At 38.9% G+C, this 23,077-nt stretch overlaps 1 protein-coding gene across 3 annotated transcripts in view; it reads right to left on the bottom strand.

Annotated features, from left to right (window-relative positions):
• Positions 1-23,077, bottom strand: part of LOC124276565 (tyrosine-protein phosphatase 99A-like) — a 95,788-nt gene that overhangs the window by 21,065 nt on the left and 51,646 nt on the right. Inside the window, exons 8-22 of one of the 3 annotated variants that reach the window (XM_046712206.1) lie at positions 22,565-22,679; positions 22,054-22,248; positions 20,974-21,069; positions 19,776-19,951; positions 18,594-18,720; positions 17,779-17,835; positions 14,035-14,046; positions 12,082-12,199; positions 11,214-11,320; positions 8,557-8,654; positions 7,400-7,493; positions 6,890-6,969; positions 6,447-6,581; positions 4,423-4,557; positions 377-421 (exon numbers count right to left, since the gene is read on the bottom strand). In XM_046712206.1, coding sequence (XP_046568162.1) covers positions 377-421; positions 4,423-4,557; positions 6,447-6,581; positions 6,890-6,969; positions 7,400-7,493; positions 8,557-8,654; positions 11,214-11,320; positions 12,082-12,199; positions 14,035-14,046; positions 17,779-17,835; positions 18,594-18,720; positions 19,776-19,951; positions 20,974-21,069; positions 22,054-22,248; positions 22,565-22,679 — 1,590 coding nt within the window. The remainder of the gene's footprint in view (positions 1-376; positions 422-4,422; positions 4,558-6,446; positions 6,582-6,889; positions 6,970-7,399; positions 7,494-8,556; positions 8,655-11,213; positions 11,321-12,081; positions 12,200-14,034; positions 14,047-17,778; positions 17,836-18,593; positions 18,721-19,775; positions 19,952-20,973; positions 21,070-22,053; positions 22,249-22,564; positions 22,680-23,077) is intronic. The other 2 variants (XM_046712208.1, XM_046712209.1) reach the window with 2 other exon arrangements.

A 23,077-nucleotide genomic window follows, 5' to 3' on the forward strand; every position in this document is an offset into this window, starting at 1 on the left:
GTCAATAGTTCATGCAGTGCACCATATTCATATAATCATTTCTGAGATGTGGTAATATTACAAATATTCCAAATAAAATTACATTTTATCACTGTTTCCGTGTCATTCTTAACTTAGAATACTAAACCATCAAAACAATGCAAAGCTAGCATATATCACTTGTGAGAATATAAATTTGGCACAACATATAATGTAAGTAAAAGAAAAAGAGGAAAATCATACATCACAGAAAAGATAAAACTCAGCTATGTAAGTCGAACATTCTCAGCTAATAGATCAAACGCTGTCAGCTATACAACAAGATGCCCGATTCAGGCAGTGGTTAGCAGTCAGGCAGATGCAGTATACGCATAAAGTACGGAACAAAATAAACTACCTGGTGTCTATGTGCATGCCTGGTCTCGACTTCATGGAGGTAATGCTAGCGACAAAGTAAAGCAATATCAACCACGATGCAGCATGATGCATTGTCACAAACACGAAATCAAGAACGCTGACAACATTCGGTAGGTACATCCACTTTCATTTTCTTCCAGTACGCAACATTAGGCTGAACAAAACATCATTCTTGGTTCTCAAGTCAATTACCACTGTCCTTATTTATTTTGACTTTTATAAATAAACACCCCCGCATACAACACCTCAAAATTGCAACCCTTGCATTAAGTTTCACTTAAAGCATGAGAACCAGGTTTATTTGTTAAGCCTTACATGTTGAGTTTGTTTCGTAAGCTTAGGCAGATTTGAAACAGAATTTGCAATTGAAGAGTTTTTGCAACCATTTCCTTGATGCTTACAGGAATTATATTCTTCATGTCACAAAGCTGAGAACATGTCAAAACTTTTGGCAAAAGTAAGGATCACAATTGTCAAGCCACATCCTATCAGGGAGAACTTAGTTTGGGGGTTTCCTTATAAAGAAAGTTTTCAAAAGAGAATATATATACCTACAGTGTATCATTCAAAGTAGGAAATTTCTAACCCATTTTTCAAAATGATTTGACAAGCACAACTGCAATATTACACTGTCAGCTGTGCTCTGATACTGGTATAGAGTGAGTATTGTTTAAGCTTCTCTGAATGTGTGATTTACTTTACTTAGAAGCTTTGATTGCCTGCTTAGAAAACCCTTCGATGACCTTCTATGGAGCTCTACTCAGATCTTTATGCAGAGTGAGTGAGTGAGTATGGTTTTATGCAGCTTTTAGCAATATTCCAGCAATATCACAGCAGAGGACACCACAAATGGGCTTCACACATTGTACCCAATTCCGGAATCGAGCCCAGGGCCCACTTGCACAGAGCAATCTTAGTTACAATCAATCTTAGGCCCCTACAATCAACTTTACAATCACCATACAATTGCCCTAATCCACTTGCACAAAGCCGATCTTAGCGCGATTGTAAGACCGCATGGATTTAAAATAGCGATCTTAGCTAAGATCGCACTCTTCAACGGTGGAGGTGCGAATTTCTTAAACTCGACTCCTGTCTACAGTAGTCTGCAAGTGCGCATAGCATACTGTGCAAATAGAGAGTGATACTGGTCCCTGCACACAATACATACCTCCCTCAATCGCACTTTGCAGAATTTTCATGAAAAACATTCCAAGAAATCTTCGAGGAAACGACAGTGGACGATAGCATATATTTTTCTACATTTTAACTGTCTTGATTTATGAACTGAGAATGTGATATTTCAACCCACGGAAATACCTACCCATGTTTTATGAAAATATTGAACTCTGCGAAAAATACATTCATAAATTTGGGTCTAGATTTAGTGACTTAATAATTATGAAAATTATAATAATATATCAAATATCGACAATATTTACTTATGATATAACACCTAAATGCATGATTTGCCACTGGTTGTCAATGAGGCATTGTTTAATGCACAGCTGTTTTTTTTTTGTGTGTGTAAAATCCTAAATATACCCTAGAAGTATTGGTTTCTCACAATATAACAAGAAAATGTAATATGGCTACAGAAGTGTTGTAAAGAATTCATGACAGGGAAATCACTGAATATCAAATAATATATCGAGAGAGCAGTTGTTAAATACTTATTCACAGTATATTAATGATATGACCCTATTGCGTTGATAGATATTTTTCTAAAAGTGAAATTAAAATTGAATCTTGATTTTGCCGTTAACTTGTATCTAATTTTTGATTACTTTAATGATTAACTAAGACAAAATCACTCCATCACCGAAAAGAAAATATCTTGAGCTCTGCGATTGGGCATGACAGACACTACAGCAGCGGCATAGGCCAGGGGAAACCACTCCCATCTTGCCCATAAACTAAAATTATCTGCTCTTGAGTTAATGAAAAGGTCAAGGCCATGGTTTTATTCATACGCGGACACCATTTGCTAGTATCCTTCCTTGATTATCAAAAGGTATGTTGTTTCACACTTATTCCAACCTTGAATCGGGTGGGAATAGTACTTTGTGATATCGATTTCGATAGTTCTGTGGTTCACTACAGCAAATAACAATGTATCCGACGTTAAATCGGTTGTGCATTCTCCGTGTTGAAGTGTCGAGGCGAATCATACAGTACAGTTTTATGCAATATAAAAGCAATCTCCAAACGTAAAGCTGATTATTTGCGTGAAACTTGAACACCATTATGTCACAGACTACAATGATCTTAGCTCCTTACAATTGGTCCGGACCAATTGTAAGTTTCGATTGTAACTTACAACGATCTTAGCCTACAATCGCTTTGTGCAAGTCGATGGCGATTGTAGCCGAAGCCTAAGATCGCGATCTTATGGATTTACAATAATTGTAGGGCTAAGATCGTTCTGTGCAAGTGGGCCCTGGTCTTAAGGCATGAGAAGCTTTACCTACAAGGCTACATTCACTGGTCTAGAAGTTTGACAGGGGGTACTTATTGGAGCAGGGTGGTTATTATGGTGTATACGGTAGGTGCGTTTCCTTCTATTTTTACTTGACAAACACAATACTAACATAGGTTAACCGAACATTCATGGAACATATGAACTACACCACTGAGTCTGTTGGAATCGTCATCTTGAATAGTTTGTAAAGGAGTGAGTGAGTATGGTTTAACGGCGCTTTTAGCAATATTCCAGCAATATCACGGCGGGGGACACCAGAAATGGGCTTCACACATTGTACCCATGTGGGGAATCGAACCCGGGTCTTCGGTGTGACGAGTGAACGCTTTAACCACAAGGCTACCCCACCGCCCCTAGTTTGTAATGGAAAACAAACACGAACGATCTGGATGAAAAATCATATCCCAGAAAATATGCCTGTTGACCCACTAGGCAGAGCTAGAGGACAAATCTAACTTCTCTACTTTGAGGTATTCCCTTATGTTCCAACCCAGACAAGTTTGAAGCATGTTTCCTTTGATAGGATGTAACCTGACAATGTAGAACACTAACATCTATGCCATTCTTAACGCAAGACTCTCTGTAAACAGGCCGTTATACCTTGTGTGGAAATGTCAGCTCGTCCAGCTGGAAGATGTCAGTGTCAATTTAAATAAACGCATTTTCCTTCACAATTTTTTTATACAACTATATAATCATTTCCCAGTGAGAGAACTCACAAGTTGATATGCTTATCTTTGGTGACAAGAGGACAAAATATTATCAAATAAGCCAAAATGAAATTTGAATTTGAATTAAAATTTTGAAATCTTAAATTTAAAATGTAATAATAATATACTGTGCTGATTAAAACAAGGAACATAAAGACATGCTATTAAATTGGGTGACGACAATATACACTAAACAAGAGGTGTCGCTTAAAAACAAATGATTTCCCATGTTCATGAAACTGATGAACAGACTATATTAGGAATTCAACGATCACTTACAAATTGATATATCCAACTAAATTATACATTGTACACATGTACAGTCTTTGTAGTAATATTCAGCAGTAGCGAGAGGGTGAGTTTGGTTTTACGCCACCTTTAGCAATATTCCAGCAATATCACAGCAGGGGACACCACAAATGGGCTTCACACATTGTACCCATGTGGGGAATCAAACCTAGATTTTTGGCGTGACAAGCGAATGCCATAACCACTAGGCAACCCCATTGCCCTATTCAGCACTAAATATTATAGGTTGACTGAGGTATATTGCATCAAATTTTGCATCCTGTCATAACAATTAACGAGATATATTGACATAACTGTTACAGTTTCCTGATAAGAAATATACTATTCTTGTTCCAAAATGTTTGTTTCCACCTAATAAGAATAAACAAATTTTTCAATTTCCAGGTCTCCAAAGCTGACTATCAACATGTTGTTAAGCGACAACCTCCACAACTGTTGCATCTTACATGAACCGATGTGAAGAACTCAAGAAAAGGCGAACAGAACCAACACGAAGCCAGCCATCACGGAGCAGGGCATGCATACCTTTTTTACCTTCATATTCCGCACTGAAAATACGCGCACTGTGTAGTGAGCCCTCTGTATAGTGTTAAGCAGCTTGACCGACATGCTGCCGTAGATCTCCAGTCCATCGCCTGGCCAGTACTGGTCACATTTACGCTGGAAACAGAGACAAAATATGACGGATATTTACTTTAAGAAAATATTACTTTGAAAATACCATTTGAGAATATTATACGAGGAATATAACATAGCGGTGAGGTGAGGTGAGGTGAAATTGGGTTTTACATCGTGCTTGAGAATATTTCACTCATATGACGACATGCATGCGTGTGTATGTGTATGTGCGGCTGCTTGTACTAGCCCAGACTTAAGCTGGTTTTATAGTGCTAGCCCACTGAGATACCATGCCGCAGTGAAGCATGAATACCCCACTCAGACACATTATACTGACTCCGAGCCGACCAGTCCTTGTTGTACCCATTAATGCCAAGCACCAGGCAGGGACCAACAAGTACCATATTTTAGCGTCTTTTGGTATGATGCGGTCGGGGATCGAACCCGCAACCTTCCGCTCTCCGGGCGGACGCTCTAACCACTACACCACGGAGGCGGTTTATAACATAGAGAATACCATACAATACTATATGGAGAATAATCCATGATTGAGTGAGTGAGTTTGGTTTTACGCCACTTTTAGCAATATTCCAGTAATATCACAGTGGGGGAGACCAGAAATGGGCTTCACACATTGTACCCAATGAACCCGGGTCTTCGACGTGACGAGCCACAGGTTTAACCACAAGGCTACCCCACTGTCCTTTAGCTTGAAGTGAGTGAGTGAGTTTAGTTTTATGCCGCTTTTAGCAATATTCCAGCAATAACACGCTCTAGTCACTAGGCTACCCCACCACCCCTCCATGTGAATACACTAAGAGTACTATACAATGGTATATGGAGGATATTATATGAGAATATTCTATGAGAATACACTAAGAGTACTATACAATGGTATATGGAGGATATTATATGAGAATATTCTATGAGAATACATAGAGAGTACTATACAATGATATATGGAGGATATTATATGAGAATATTCTATGAGAATACATAGAGAGTACTATACAATGGTATATGGAGGATATTATATGAGAATATTCTATGAGAATACATAGAGAGTACTATACAATGGTATATGGAGGATATTATATGAGAATATTCTATGTGAATACACTAAGAGTACTATACAGTGGTATATGGAGGATATTATATGAGAATATTCTATGAGAATACATAGAGAGTACTATAAAGGGGATATTCTGTAGAGCATTTTACATGTATGTGAAGGTCATATTGATTTCTAAACAGTGAATGGAATAAACAGTGAATGAGTTAATATTGCTTAACGCTACATCAGTAATTTTGCAGGTATCAGCAGCTCGGAATATGATACATTCAGGCAAGACAGGAAATGATGACACAGCCACCATGCACATCGATATCCTTGTTCTTTTAAACAAAGACTGCTGTTTGATCCTGAATTCAGTAAACATTAATTCCAGCTATATCACAGCCTGTGACTAATCAACACTGAATCAACAAACCAGTGGTCGATAGCATGAGCAATGATCATTAGGTACCAGGACACTCAATCAGCCAGGTCACACATTTTAAGCGTCCTCAAAGCAGCTCTACAACAACAACCATAATAGGGCCACTGATCTCCAGGCTGCATTGACATTGTTACCCTGGATAACCCAAGCCGCTGGAAGGTTACTAGACATATGACTTATCCCACCGGGTACCCACTTTCTGCTGGGTGAACAAAGGCAGTTTATGAACAAACTCACTTGCCGATGTTGAAACCACATGAGTCACCTGTGCTTTGTTGTGGGGCAAGACTGAAGTCTTAGAAACTCTCACGAGTCAAACTGCCAAACACAGTCACCCATCCAAGGGCTCTCTATGACCAACTTCAACGGAAACCACACACCACCACAACCATACGTTGCAAGGGAACTAGTCTGGATCCAAAGTGTACCTACCCTCCCCCTCTCCATAAGGTTGGTTATCATGACAATCACGCTGCAGTTTTGTTCCCATATCATCCTCCAGAAGTCGGCAAACGTCTGCGGCAATGGTCCCTGAGTGGCGATGTAAGCTTTGGGCTTCTGGTAACCCTGGAATAAATTGCAAAAGTCAGTGAGTATGGTTTAACACCGCTTTTAGCAATATTCCAGCAATATCATGGTGGGGAACACAAGAAATGGGCTTCACACATTGTACCCATGTGGGGAATCGAACCCGGGCCTTTGCATGACAAAAGGCTTTAACTACCGCCCCATATATTAGAAAAAAGACCAAAATACTCACTGAAGTAAATCAATATTTTGATTCGAGATCAGCAATATTAAAACCATGTCCATCAGATTACTGAGTCTGGACCACACAAACCAGTGGTTGACAGCATGAGCACCAATCTACTTACATCGATATAGTTTGCATTGATGTAATCAGAATGGCGGAGTCTGCCCAGTTCCGTCTTCAACACGACTCGCGAGTGGTCAACTGAAAACAAGATGGAAACAATTAGCAGTGTGAACAGAATAGAACACAGAAAGTATCAGTCGTGTCTCACATTAGGAAATACAGTCAGGTAGGTAGACACATTGAATACTTCAAATGACACTTGGTTGAATAAAAGGACCAGCTTGCGTACTTCAGTACGGATTTGTTGACAGTGTATTTCTGTTGTCATAGCTCAAGGTAAGATGGTTGTGTCCAGGAAAAACACCTAAACTCATTTTTTTCACCAACCTAATTACATAGCTGTACTTATTTTTTAAAAAGCATGAAACTGAGGGAAATATGGTTCTCATAATAACCATTTGATCCTCGCATACATCAACCATGATATTCTACCTACTAAATTGCTTGTTAGACCTCTGTAGAAACTCTAATAAAAAATGGTATGAAGCTTGTTTCATGGTATGCTTACATGCAGCTATGTTGATGTATCTGTTCTTTCCACGATTCTCGGGTAGGCAGGAACTCTCACATCGGAAATCTACATTGGTATTCTTGTTGATGTCCTGAAAATGGTGAGACAAATCGAGGGAGTGAGTCAATGGGTGAGTGAGTGTGGTTTTTAGCCACAGTAGCATATTCCAGCAATATCTTGACACATTCCACATATGGGGAATCTATCCCAGGTCTAAGACTTGGCGAGGGAGTGTAGATAATATAATCTGGGCCATGCAAAATACTGATTGTATACAACCTAGATACAATGATATCCAATCAACAAGATCACACTGATGGAGACATCTTTGTTTGATCTGACAAGAAGCACGAGGAACAAGGGACCTTGTCAGACCCAAAATCCATACAGGGGATGTCCAAGTGCTGACTGAGGAGAAACTAGTATCCGACTGTACAAGTGTGTTGTTTTCTACAATTTACTTTTATTCAGAATCATTCCAGCTATCTGGCAGTGACCTCTGAATAATCAAATCTGGACCAAACAAGCCAATGATTAATATAGTGAGCAACAACTCTTGACGTTGGGTCTGATGACACAGAAACAATTACATCACTGAGCCTGACCACCCAATGTATTCAACCACCATTAACAACTTAAATAGATTCTCGTTCTAACCCAGACTCCCAGCAGTGAGTGAGTTTAGTTTTACGCCGCACTCAGCAGTATTCCAGCTATATGACGGCGGTCTGTAAATAATCGAGTCTGGACCAGACAATCCAGTGATCAACAACATGAGCATCGATCTACGCAAATGGGACACGATGACATGTGTCAACCAAGTCAGCGAGCCTGACCAACCAATCCTGTTAGTCGCCTCTTACGACAAGCATGGGTTGCTGAACTGACTGACTGAGTTTGGTTTTACGCCGCTTTTAGCAATATTTCAGCAACATCACGGCGGGGGACACCAGAAATGGGCTTCACACATTGTACCCATGTGGAGGTTCGAGCCTGGGTCTTCGGCGTGACGAGCGAACACTTTAACCACTAGGCTACCCCACCGCCCCCATGGGTTGCTGAAGACCAATTCTACCTCCGATCTTTACGATCAGACCCCCAGCAGTGATGTGGACAGACACAGTGTACCACAAGCGATGCTGATTCTTTCTTACATCAAATTCCTGAGAGAAGCCAATGTCGGAGTCAGCATGCAAAGTTTCCACATGGTGGATGAACTCCTTTACTGTAACTTCAGGGTAAACCTTCTCATCTGAAACAAGAGTACATCTCAATGCATACCATAATTCTAAAATGTTTGTCAAACATAAAACATAAATCAAGACTTTTATATAATTGGAAAAAGAAATGTCTGCCTTTCACTATTGACATAAAAACTGTCCTCTCTTGCATATTCAAATTGGGCCGCATTTTTATTTTCTGGGTTTCTCATCACCCGACCAACCCTTCTAATTTTATTGCCCCCCCCCCCCAATTTTTATTTTCATTCCAACACCACCTAGTCATATAAAATGTTATCTCTTAATCATTCGCTCTTTAAATCAGTCGCTGCCACAAGCCCAAAGAAAGCGAGAAATTGTAAATTGTCTACATGTATACACATGTAAAATAGATGGCCATTGTGATTTCGACAGGAATATTGTGCATGATCTCATAGTTAATAAATCACAATCAGGGGGAGATAACCTTAACTTTACAAAGTTATCTCCCCTTCACCATCTTGCCAGTAAATTCATATTAACCATGCAAAACAAGTTATAATTCTACTTAGAGATTGAACAGTAGAGAAGAAACTTTGTCCAAATATGGGCGAGCTCATTTGTGATAATCATTATGAGACAATTATACTCTTTAAACACTGTTTTGTTACATGTAAAACATCTGCAGCACACAATAGAAAATATGGTCTGTCACATTTTTTAGCTTAGTATGGGGCATTTATTACAATTAATTACAGATTTGTTTAGAAGACAGTCAGGGGAGGTGTTTAACTCTTTCAACACCAGTCAACCAGAGGCATTTACTGCCATGACACTGAGTTCCCAGAGACTCTAAGGTCACAGATAAAGCCTATGTTTATGAAGGAAATTATAAGCTTGTAAAACGTTATTGCTACTACATCTCATACACCATTTAAAAGATCTAATCCCACTGTTGATAAATAGGAAGTTTATTTTTATAATGTTATTCAAATAATACAACTACAACTTAAATAGATTTATTTTTGTAATGAAAATGCAAGCTTACATTTATAATGTCCAGATAAACCACGAAAGAAGCAAAAACTATGGCGATTTTTTTCCATTTGTGACATGTCATAACATGGCCGTGCCTTTTTCTTTTATATTTTCATTTTACGTAATCAGAAAATTATTATAAAAAGATTTCTTAAATAATATGTATGGTCGCCTATATCCCGATATCAGTGGCTTTCCGCTCGGTAACATGACACAACAACGGAAAATACCTCCGTTTTCGAAGCTTTGTATGAATAACATGGGAGGCGAATTGTTTTATGTCGGGTATCGTTCGAAAGTTCTGAACATCAACAACATCACTGTACCCTTGCCGAGAGTATTTTCACGGTTGTAAGAAGCGATTTTATTGGACAAAGATTGGTTTCTAATGACGCTTTTTCGCCACAGTCTGCTATAAGGGTCGTGATTGGTCAAAATCAACGTGACCTAAGGCAGCCAATCATATTACGGCAATGGATACCGTCCTCGTAAACGAAAACTTTTAGATTTAGACTAAAGTTTTGGGTAAAATAATGCTATTTTTAACATATTGGGCAAGAAATCGCTACCTATATGTAAATTATGGAACTTATTGGACGTATCGTGCTAGGTTATGACTTGTGACAAAAATGCTTCATGCATATATTTTTGCATGAAACATCGTGTCAGAGTGTGAAGATTGAGGCGGCGAGAGCCGAGATGTCACTTGTCAGTGACTTGACTTACATTACGCACAAAAAGATGGAAATAGTAATTTTATATGTACGTTTGACATCTTTTATGAATGCTGTTGTTGATTTTCATCATTAGTTTAGTCGACCGCCTCCGTGGTGTAGTGGTTAGGCGTCCGCCCGGAGTACGGAAGGTCGCGGGTTCGATCCCTGACCGCATCATACCAAAAGACGTTAAAATATGGTACTTGTTGGTCCCTGCCAGGCGCTCGGTATTAATGGGTACAACAAGGACTGGTCGGCTCGGAGTCAGTATAATGTGTCTGAGTGGGGTATTCATGCTTCACTGCGGCATGGTATCTCAGTGGGCTAGCACTATAAAACCAGCTTCAGTCTGGGCTAGTACAAGCTGCCGCACATACACATATACACGCATGCACGTCGTTATATGAGCGAAATATTCTCAAGCACGACGTTAAACCCAATTCCACCACCACCATTAGTTTAGTCAATTTATTTAATGATTTCCTCGAAACATTGTTACTTTGCTCTTTGACAATGTTATTGTGGACCCGCTGCCAAAGCATGTGTCCGAGAATTGTTTTTTTCAATTACATTGCAAAAAAATAGTTTATAATTCTAATCCTGTCGATAATATATGGTCATTTGAAATTTAATAAGTGTTTTCAGACATTGTGAAAAGTGATAGATTTGATAAAAGAATCATATGTTAGTTAGGTTCCTAAAATTATATATCATTTTGATGCGACTACTGCCTGGCCGGTTTTCCGGCCTACGGTGTCTGGGGACTGGTGACGTCTTGGCCGTTTTTCCGGCCTACGGTGTTGAATGGGTTAAACAGCAAATATGGTCTGTAGTGCCAGTTTATTGTGAATGCTATACCTGCAGGCTCGGCAACAGTGACGACAGTCGGCGGTGTTGACTGGGAGTTGCTGGGAACAGCCAGGTAGTAATATGCTGCTTGGTAACATTTCCTACACGCAAATGACCTGAAATGAAAAAAAACACGACAATAATGTAAAATCGCCTTAATTTCTTTGTATTGTTTAATTTGTATACTGAAGTCAATGTTCTAGGTACATCTCACTTAGATGCATACTGTTCTTTCCGGTAACAGAACTATTTTTAGTTAGTCTGTTCATCGATTCTGCACTCAGTAAATTCCAGTTATATCAGCACAGCCCATAAATACTCCAGTCTGCGCCAACGAATCCAGTGAGTGATAGTATGAGCAATGTTAGCATTATCAGAGTAGAACATGCAAGCAGCCAAGTGAATGATTTCGCCACCAGATCAAGTTTAGTCACCGTGAATGACAATCACTACGGTGGGTTGTGGTTTGGTTTGATGGTTGCTTAACACCACACTCAGCAATATTCCAGCTATATGGCAGCGGTCTGTAAATAATCGAGTCTGGACCAGACAATTACGTGATCAACATGATGAGCATCGATCTATGCAATTGGGAACCGATGACCTGTGTCAACCAAGTCAGCAAGCCTGACCACCCGATCCCGTTGGTCGCCTGTTATGACAAGCATGGGTTACTGAAGATCAATTCTAACCCGAATCTTCATGGGTCGACTTTTATGTAATACTGATATACTTCAATCTACTTGAAAATACGAGATCTTAATATACTGAAAATAAAAATGAAAATGTAATTGAATATATTTAAACCTTGATCATGTCACAAAAAGGGATAAAATATTTAATAAAAATTTGTGATTAAAACATGAATATTTCTTACCTATATCCAACAAAGATGATGACGATGACGAGGCTGATGAGAATTGCAATGATGACACCTGCGATGACCCCAGCAGACATAACCACTTCCTTATTCTTGGCACTTTCCATCTCGGGATCTGTTAAAACATTGCCATGACAACCATACATCGTGACAACTCTACCTGTGCATGACAGTCATCTCTGGTCTCATGTCCATTGCAATCATGTTATAACCTATTACACATATATAACTCACACACAAAGTTACCAGATAATATTTTTCAACACCATCAACCTGACTGATACTACAATAAATGCTTTTCTGTACTCTTCTTTCAGAAACAAACAAAATTCATTTACAGTTATTTTTCAAGTTTATAAATAATCTTTTTTTTTTAAATAATTTTAACAAACAGGACATTTCAATATAAAGAAGACTATTTTGTCACAAATAATTTTAAATACGACAATGGTAGTTGTCAATATGTCCTAAAATTTCTGAGATTTTCATAAAATATAAAAGTGGTCAAAACTTCTAACAGATAAGTTAAAAAAAAAAAATCTAAACATCAAACAGAAAAGTACACCTAAAGCTGCTAATATCTAGAAATAAAGAACACTACTATACGTGACACTTCTAAATAAATACACTTAAAAACTATATTGTGCATTATCCTTAATCTTATAATCCACTTATTAAAAACTATATTGTGCATTATCCTTAATCTTATAATCCACTTAAAGATATATTATCTGATGTTTCCATTCCATTTAAGTTTAATAACACTGTAAGATTCAACATTAAAACAATACAAAAGGCAATAAATCAGAACATGTTATCGATAAAGTTCAACATATTCTTAATCTCTAATTCCATAATCCACTCAAAAGCTAAATTATATCTGAAACATTGATGCAATAAATATAATTTAAAGTTATGACTACTTCTATCCCGTAATCTTTGCCCAAGGAAGGCAAAACATTCAGCTTGGTATTAATTAGCGTTTATCGTCTACAGAACGTTACAAAAGACAAGAGAGTTATTCAGATGCTGAAAAAACAATGGCCATAACTATGAAAAGACAGATCCCGAATTATGTGAATCCAAAAAGGTGTTGAAAATCACTATCTTGAAAAACAATGAATGACACTGGTGACAGAGTGATTTGGAGGAAGTTGACATAAAGCAGATATCTACATTTGATTTCATGAATGAGTGAGTGAGTGATGGCTTTACACTACTTTCTACAAATATTCCGGCAATATCTGGCTTGGTGACATCAAAAGTAGGCTTCACAGATTGAACCCATTCAAGGAAATGACATCGACTTAACATTAGACGATATGAGTTGATACTGTATAATTGAATTCTGCTGGGCCCATCTGCACGTAGTGGTCTTAGCAATGGACAGTAATGTGCATTAAAGCTTGTGAGTTCCAACTACTCAAATACTCAGTCACTTTGTGCAACCAAGGTCCATGTCTTTGAATAAAAATCTGAATATGGACCCTAAATTTTCTTAAAATTCAAAGTTATTGATAAGTTAATTTTTTTCTGAAGTTCTTCCTTCATTATATGCTGCAGGTCAGCGTGTCAAGCAAATGCTTTAACCACTAGTGAGTGAGTGAGTTTAGTTCCATGCCGCTTTTAGCAATATTCCAGCAATATCACAGAGGGTATACAGAACTGGGCTTCACACATTGTACCCATGTAGGGAATGGAACCCGGGTCTTCGGGGTGACAAGCGAACACTTAAACCACTAGGCTCCCACTGCCCCTCTTTAAACAGAAGTAAGATACTGGAGTAAAAGATTTGATTTCAATGAGATTAATATGGTTTATTGGCCAGATTAGCTATACAGTCTCTTGATGTCAACCTCCTCTGTTATCAACAAGTGATGAAATGTGCAGAATGATTGTCAATGACAGCCCATTACCATGTGAGTGATGACAACATGTACGTATACTCACTTGCATAGTGGCCTTGAGAAGGAAGACATGACAGGTTACTCTCAGTTGAGTAAAATACTTCATACAACAATGTTTAATCCAGGATATTCATGTCTAATGTTTGACTAATATTTCGAACCTTGGTGGTCAAATTGCACACATCAATATTTCATCGGTTTGTATACACCAAGTTCCTGGATCACGTATGAGTGAGTGAGCATTGTTTTACGCCATTTTTAAGCAATATTCCAGAAAGACCACGTGGGGAGACACCAGAAATGAGCATCACAAATTATACCACTGTGGAAAACCACAAGGCCACCCCAACGCCACCAATCATTTGTGAGTGAGCATGGTTTTACACTGCAAGCAATATTTCAGTAATATCATGGGGGGGGAAACCACCAGAAATGGGTTTTTTCACACATTGTACCCATTTGGGGAATCAAACCCAGGAATTTAGTGGGATGGAACACTTTAACCACGAGGCCACCCCACCATCCCGTATCACGTGCAAATACATAGGATCAGTTCGCAGTGTAGTCGTTATTTAACCAATGAGTCAAGCGAACATTGATTTGATTCCCCACATGGGTACAAAATATGAAAAGTCCATTTTTGGTGTCCCCCGCCATGATATTGTTGGAATATTGCTAAAAGTTGCGTAAACTAAACTCACGAACTCCCTCAATCTGTGCAGTATGTACAATAGCCTTGACGCCATCTTGTTTATTTTTTGTGCATTAAATGTTTCCCAGCACAATGTTCGCGCAGTCAGGCCTCATCTACATCTGTATACAAAACCGTAAAGTAGTGATGATGCTCTTTCAAAATGTTTTCCTTCAATGGCCTTGTTTCACAAAGCAGTCCCAGCATCAAGCCACTTCATCAACACAAGCCAGCAGTCTGTGAGTAGTCTATGAGTCTGTGCAACATTTCACAATGCAATCACAGCACTACAACTGTCATAGGTCATATGCTATAACCTATGTTTAAAACAGCTGAGCTGAAGCGGAACACACTGTGACACAGGGAACGAACTCAGGCAAAGAAAACTCAATATGTTTCTCATCATCATTCTGGTCATCAAAAATAGGCCTCAAACATTTTGGGCTATGTCTGTTAATAGGTTTGATCCTAATACAAATTATACAAATGAAAAAGCTGGCCAGGTTACAAGGAGAATGTTTGTAACCTTGACCTTTTCAACATAACGATGACAATCAATGTTACAAGGAGAATGTTTGTAACCTTGACCTTTTCAACATAATGATGACTAAAAAGGTTACGAGGAGAATGTTTGTAACCTTGACCTTTTCAACATAATGATGACAATCAAGGTTACAAGGAGAATGTTTATAACCTTGACCTTTTCAACATAATGATGACAAACAAGGTTACAAGAATGTTTGTAACCTTGACCTTTTCAACATAATGATGACAAACAAGGTTACAAGGAGAATGTTTGTCACCTTGACCTTTTCAACATAACGATGAGAAACATTTTGTTATTTTCTTTAAGTTCAGGCAACTGGACAAGGATAAATTCCAACAGTCCAACATTGTGTCGGCATGAAGTGGCAGTCTGCATCAAGATCACTGAATGTAACAGGGCCCTAAATGTTTGAAACACCTCGACAGTACGGTGAGCCTGGCACTAATATCCTGGATTCAACATGCAAGACATCTAAATACTTCAATGAGGCATGACAACAATGGATGATGATAAAGATCAGAGAGATTTTGATAAGTCAGCTTGAAGCACAACAAGAGGACAGGCACTACCAATAATAAACAGTACATGCACCAACATTCAGGAAACACATGTCTTCGTATTAACGCGAGCTGTAGTAACATCCCAACTTCGTACACAGCTGTACAGTCATTTTGTTCAGTTTTGTTTTATAAGTGTATGTTAATACCTGAAAGTATCTGAAATATGTTGTCGATAATTCCATGTTTCTCAAACTGTGCAAAGTATACCAAAGACACTTAAATGTCCAACTCATCTCAATAAATTAAAACTGAAGTAAAATTTTGAGAATCTGTCTTTATTCAAACAGTTCAAACTTTGTGATAAAATATGCTGCAAAATTGGGGATGATTTCTCAGATGTACAAACAATCAACCGGGGTAATTAGATTAAGAAACAAATCTGTGCACTATAAAGCGGAAAGATGATGATAAACCATCCTACCACTAAAAGAAAAGAAACAAATCTCCAACACAAGGCCCAACACTACTGAAAACCCAAGAAAAAGAATCTAAAACTGAGGAAACTGTTTCCCAGGAAACACTACAGGTCTACAGCAAGACATGGGCTACGACTAGTGGTGCTAGAGGACAACTAGTGCCATTGTAACACAAACACCATGCAAACTGTTGTCTAGTACAGATTCTTCCTCCTCTCTGTGACACTATAGCAATGGATCCATGGACATATTTTAAATCAATAATTTGTAATACATGTTTAAGCATGCTAATATATTTTTCACCTTGAGCAGAAAATTATTTCCTCCTGCTCAGGGCCCTGTTCCACAAAGTGATGTTAGCACAACAGTCGTAAGTCACTGCTTAAGTCAGAGAGTTACGATCATCTCAACGTAAGCATCACTTTGTGGAAGAGGCCTCAGTCAGTTACTGTTTTTGAAATACTATGTCTGTCTAAAAGCGTAATTCAACATTTCTTATAAGAAACCATGGCATAATACTCAAAAACTCTGATTAGATCAGCAAAATGAGGGCAGTGGACCCATGTCTAAATGCAACAAAAAACATCCTCAAAACCATATTGTTTATTCCTTGTTGTTAAAGGGTGTTATTGGAAAGGGGGATCAGTAACATGGTCGACTTGTTTCTAGCTTGACAGCGTCCCAAGACTTGGACCTGATCCACAAGACCAACAAGCTAACAAGTTGTCTGTGGGATACATTGTACAACCTACATCTAGAACACAGTAGGGTACAAGGAAATGTATTGCTCTCAGATGTATCAAGAACATATTTTGTCCAATGCTGGGCACCAATTTAGTGGCTATAAAATTTCCCAGGTTACACAATGAGATTCAAGGTTGTCTTGAGCAGAGTGAGACTGACTGAGTTTGGTTTTACACCGCCTTAAACAATATTCCAGCAATATCATGGCGGGGAACACCAGAAATGAGGCTTCACACATTGTACCCATGTGGGGAATCAAACCTGGATGTTCGGCATGATGAGCAAACACTATAACCACTAGGCTACCCCACCGCCTGTGCAGAGCGAAAGTATTAAGATGTAATATCAAGCTCTGCTTAGGCATATATGAATATCTGCCCAAAGTTTAGAGGAATTCTTGAATTTGTAAGTTAGCTTGTTTAGCACAACACTAAGAAATATTCCAACTATATGACATGGATCTGTAAATGGCCGATTCTGGACCATACAACCAGGTGATCGATGATATGAGCATCAATTAATCAGGTCAAAACAAACATGACCAAACTTTTCTAACCTAGAATACCTATGGAACTTTTTTCTCGTTCTTGCCGAATCCTTGACAACCTAAGTGCCTGGTTTGATAATACTGGAACATGGCAAAAACAAATGGTTTTGAGGATGAATGGGAAGAAAAACCTGTACTGTGGGGTTAGCAAAACCGTGACGAAAATAACTGTGACCATCCAATGGTGTACGACATCCACCTAGGACTGAATCATGGCATATCGAGGGTGACTACCAACATATCACAGTGTGGACCAGACAATACCTCACAACATCCACCTACCATGGTCTCGAATAATCTCCGTATCCACGACACCACGTGAAATATCAGACTGACTCCCTATAAAGCATAAAAGACCACTGGTTTCACACTACAGATTAGCAGAGAGACAGATGGATGTGGAGGAGGGGAAACAGTGGTGATAGTCATGTAATCAGGATGTCACAAGATGCTGGTAGTAGAATGAATGAATGAATGAATGAATAAAAGATTGATTGAATGAATGAATGAATGAATGAATGAATAAAAGATTGAATGAATGAATGAATGAATGAAAGATTGAATGAATGAATGAATGTGTCTCCAATGGTTTTATTTGCAATTTTGAACATAATTACTTCCTTTCCCAATTACTTTCATCCTTTTCAAAAGTTTGTAAATTTATAAATCATTGGAAACAGCATTCATTTGGTAAAAATGTTTGAAACGGGGTATCTTAGAATGAATGAATGAATGAATGAATGAATGAATGAATGAATGAATGAATGAATGAATGATCATGCCAGTTTTAGAATATGTATAAATATTTTTCTACAATATTAGTTTCTGGATAGTCTGTCTAAAAATGATATAGGCTTTCTTTACTATAAATTTGCTATAACTTTACTATAACGGTTATTCAGATTGGAGATATGAGAGTATCACATGCATAGTATTATTTTATGCACAATTCCAGAATCGTCTACATGAGCAGCACAAAGCCTTCATTTGAACAAAATGGTTACGACAGCAAATAAAGTATCCAGCTTTTTACAAGCTTGTAATATGCAGGCACTGTGTTATCATTATTAGTTGTCGGGGGAGCAGTGTCCTCATACCTCCGGGCGTGAACTCTGTCGCCTCGGTGAACTCTCCAACATAGTGCGTCTTGCTGAAGATCCCGTGTGTAACGCCGGCTATCTTCAAGCGGTAATGGCCATTTTTGGGTAAATCTGTTAGAGTTGTCTACACAAAACATAAATACATTTTAGAAATACAATCTTCATAAAATGTTCAGACATTAACAATACATAAAAGTTACGAAGTGGGTAAGTCTGTCATCTTGGCCCACTTCACCTGGGTGGGTGAATGTTGCCAAGTTAGCCTGGTAATCATCAAGTTTGGCCATGGAAACCTGTGGTGGACAAGGTCCGCAACAGGGCAAGTCATCAACATCTACCAGGGACACAACTAAACCTGGCGAGAGGCGGTCATTTGACCCAGTTTCACTGATCACACACTTAAGAGTTTTTCATGCTTCATCTGACAATGTTAAAATACCTCTGAGTTTAAGATAATATAAACTTAAACAAAACCACAAATTTTTAACAAAATTGAAGGTATTTTAAAAATCAGTGATGACCACTGTTTGTGTTCTGCTTTGACCTTTGACAATCTCTTTTTGGGTGAGTGAGTGAGTGCATTTTGCTGCATCAACAGCTCCAGAGATATTTCTTTGAGAAATTATAGCTTGTTTCTTGCTTAATGCTGCAATAAATAAATAAATAATCTGGACCAAACAATCCGGTGATCAACAGCATGAGCATCAATATTCGCTATAGGGATACAAGGACCTGTAAACCAAGTCTGCCAGCCTGACCACTGATCCCTTGAGTTGCCTCTTACTTCAAGAATGGGTTGCTGAACCCAGATCTTCACAAGTAGTTTTGACTATGTACTACTATCAGATTCACACAACAGGGTCGCATTACAAGCCAGGTTGTTGGTTGGTTGGTTTGTTGTTTAACGCCGCACTCAGCAATATTCCATCAATATGCCAATGGTCTGTAAATAATCGAGTCTGTACCAGACAATCCAGTGATCAGCTTCATGAGCATCGATCTACGGAATTGGGATACGATGACATGTGTCAACCAAGTCAGCGAGCCTGACCACCCGATCCTGTTAGTCGCCTCTTACAACAAACATGGGTTACTGAAGATCAATCCTAAACCGGATCTTCACAGGTGTACAAAGCGAGGAATCTGAAGAGAACTAGTGTAAGAAAGAAGATGAGCTACCTCTGTTGAAGTTCCGTCGATAAGCTCGTCCTCGTAGTAGGAGGTTTCCACCACATCCCACCACTTGATGAAGTAGTTGTTGATGGTCTTGTAGAAGACATCTGGGGGTTCCCACTGTATAAACACACTGTCCAGCCCCACCACGGTGAAGTTGGTGATGTATGGGGCACTGGGACCTGTAAACACAAGCGGTGCTAGTCAGTACACAGCAAGGATGTCATGATATATCTGTATATAGGTACTGGGGACTGAAGGTTAAGTAGAAATTGACGTAACCATGGAAACTAAGCCAGAAACATCAATCATCTGCACATTTTCTGCCAGACAAACAGGTGGTTTGTTTAAAAAGTGCCTAATAATTGAAATTCAAAGAATTCTGATGCCATGAACCAGATACAAAATGTGATCTATACTCAAGAATAGGGCTGGGACGATACACTGTCATGATATGATACGTATCGCGATATTTTACCTGCGATACGATACGTATCGCGATACATACACCTTTAAAGAATGACACATTATTAAGATTTAAAATGATTTATTTCAAGGTATTTGTGTATAACAATAACATTATTGTAATAAACAAACAAGTAACTCTATCATACTTGTGTATTTTTCTCTAAATATGTACTGTAACATGTTTAAGACAATACTGTTTTGAAAAAAGTCGACAATACGATAGCTCTATCAAACTTAAATGTATCGTGATGTATCGGTTCATCGGCGAATCATCCCAGCCCTCCTCAAGAAGCTATGGTACAGGGGGTATGCAACTTATAGTACACAAATTCCAAAGGGCATTCTCAATTATCTATGGGAATTCTCCTTCGGAATGTGCTTCAAGACAGATACAAAAAACATCAGCATTTGTAACAGGGAAGTTCTGCTTTGACAGTCTCTGTTCGGGGTGAGTGTATAGTGCATTTTGCTGCATCATCCCTCCACAGACATAGTTGTTTGAGAAAAGATTGTTGTTTTAACGCTGCTCTCAGAAATATTCCAGCTATATCGAGTCTGGACCAGACAAACCAGTGATCAACAGCAGGAACATCGATCTACACAATTGGGATACGATGACATGTGTCAAAAAAGCCAGAGAGCTTGACCACCCTATCCTATTATTCGCCTCTTACAAAAAGCATGGGTTGCTGGAGTCCAATTTTAACCCAGATCTGTTTGAGAAATGAAAGCTCACCCTCCACATCCGTGATGCCAGGAAAGTCGTCACTGAACTTTCCCTTGCCACCCCCAGTGTAGGCAGCCACTCGGATCTTGTATTCTGTGTAGGGCTCTGGAATTGATACACACAAATTAGTGATGGTAAAATACATGACTCGCTCTTTCCCATCACACAGATACAAAGGCATTTATATGTGAAACGTTTGAAGGATTCAATAGGCTTAAAATGGAAATCAGTATGACACAAAACAAATTTCCTTCATCATATGTCATTCTGTTATGAATCTTTGAAAGATATACAGTCATTAAAGAAGTCATTAAAATCAAAGTGGTCTGCAAATAGTCACATATGGACATTGCTTCACAGTGCAAGACAACAAAAGTCTCAATCACAACACAACAAAACTTAGTTTGATTACAGATTGTATCCATCTGAATTATGTAGTAGGATCAAGATCTTGAAAGGCATTTAAGTTGAACGAACATGAATACATGATGCGTTTTTATGGATAACAACTTCTTTTTATTCTCTCAGAGCTAATTGTTGATCCTTCATCAGATGAGGTGAGGTGAAATTGGGTTTTAACGTCGTGCTTGAGAATATTTCGCTCATATGACGATGGGCATACGTGTGTATGTGTATGTGCGGCTGCTTGTACTAGCCCAGACTTAAGCTGGGTTTATAGTGCTAGCTCACTGAGATACCATGCTGCAGTGAAGCATGAATACCCCACTCAGACACATTATACTGACTCCGAGCCGACCAGTCCTTGTTGTACCTATTAATGCCGAGCGCCAGGCAGGGACCAACAAGTACCATATTTTAACGTCTTTTGGTATGACGCGGTCGGGGATCAAACCCGCGACCTTCCGCTCTCCGGGCGGACGCTCTAACCACTACACCACGGAGGCGGTTTCATCAGATGAATTAGCTCTGAAACGTCATGAAAAGAATAAAAAGAAGTCGTTGTCCATACAGACATGTATACATATGCAGTAGGATACTGAGAAACTATCCAGTCCTGGAATCCATGTAGTGTTCACTGATGAAAGTCCAAACTGTTTGTAAATTATATACAGGAGCTCCCCTACTAACCTAGATTTCTGATGAAAGCGGACATTGGGTTGTTGAGGTCCCCCTGTATGATGCGAGTTGCTGAGCTGCTGTTGTAGCTCCACTGCAGCTCATACTTCTCCAGGCGGCCGTTTAGAATTTTGGGTGGTTCCCAGTGTACAAAGAAGGACTTGGACATTCGGTTGGTGATGTGTGTGATTCGAGGCTTACTTGGAACTGAAACAAAAACAGTTAGATTGAGTGTGGGCAAAGAAGGACTTGGATAGTCAAAATTGTAGGGAGAATGGTCAGATTTAGTATGGACAAAGAAGGACTTTGACTGCATGCAATGGATGTCATTTGAGGCTTAACTAAAATTGAAAAGAATGATTGAAAATACAATGTACCTTTGAGATTGACATCCATTGATCGAGGGAAAAAAATACCAGCATGCACTAGTTGCGTGGATATGTGCGCTATATAAATATCCACATAATAATATAGATAGTTAATAAATTCTGGATTTTGATTGGGTAGCTACAGAAAAACTTACCGCCTTCAGCTGTTCGGACAGTCACATTAGCTGGGGGCCCAGAACCGACACTGTTGTATGCCGTCAGCTGAATCTCATACTTTGTGAAAGGCTTCAGTCCATACAGCACCATGTTCTGTAATACATTCAGACATTTCAAACAGTGTACACAAAACATCACTAAATAGATTTAAATTGAAATGTCTTTAAGTCACCATCTTTCATCCAGATCATGAGTACTCCAATAGGCAATCATGTTTCAAAATATTAAACATGTTTCAGAAGATTGAGCCATTGTGGTAATGACAAATATTTTTATGTTCAAGATTATTGATTAAGTGAGTGAGTGAGTTTAGTTTTACGCTGCACTCAGCAATATTCCAGCTACATGGCAGTAGTCTGGACCAGACAATTTGACCGCCATTCTCTTCCCACAGAGGTTACTTGTCATATCTTCCTACGAACCTCTGTTCTAATACGGCCATATTTCCCGGTTCTCGTAAAATCCCCTAGCGGCAGAAAGTCGCAACACGA

Source organism: Haliotis rubra, unplaced genomic scaffold, assembly GCF_003918875.1.
Source record: "Haliotis rubra isolate DU_JTF1 unplaced genomic scaffold, ASM391887v1 Scf21, whole genome shotgun sequence".
Taxonomy (NCBI): Eukaryota; Metazoa; Mollusca; class Gastropoda; order Lepetellida; family Haliotidae; genus Haliotis; species Haliotis rubra.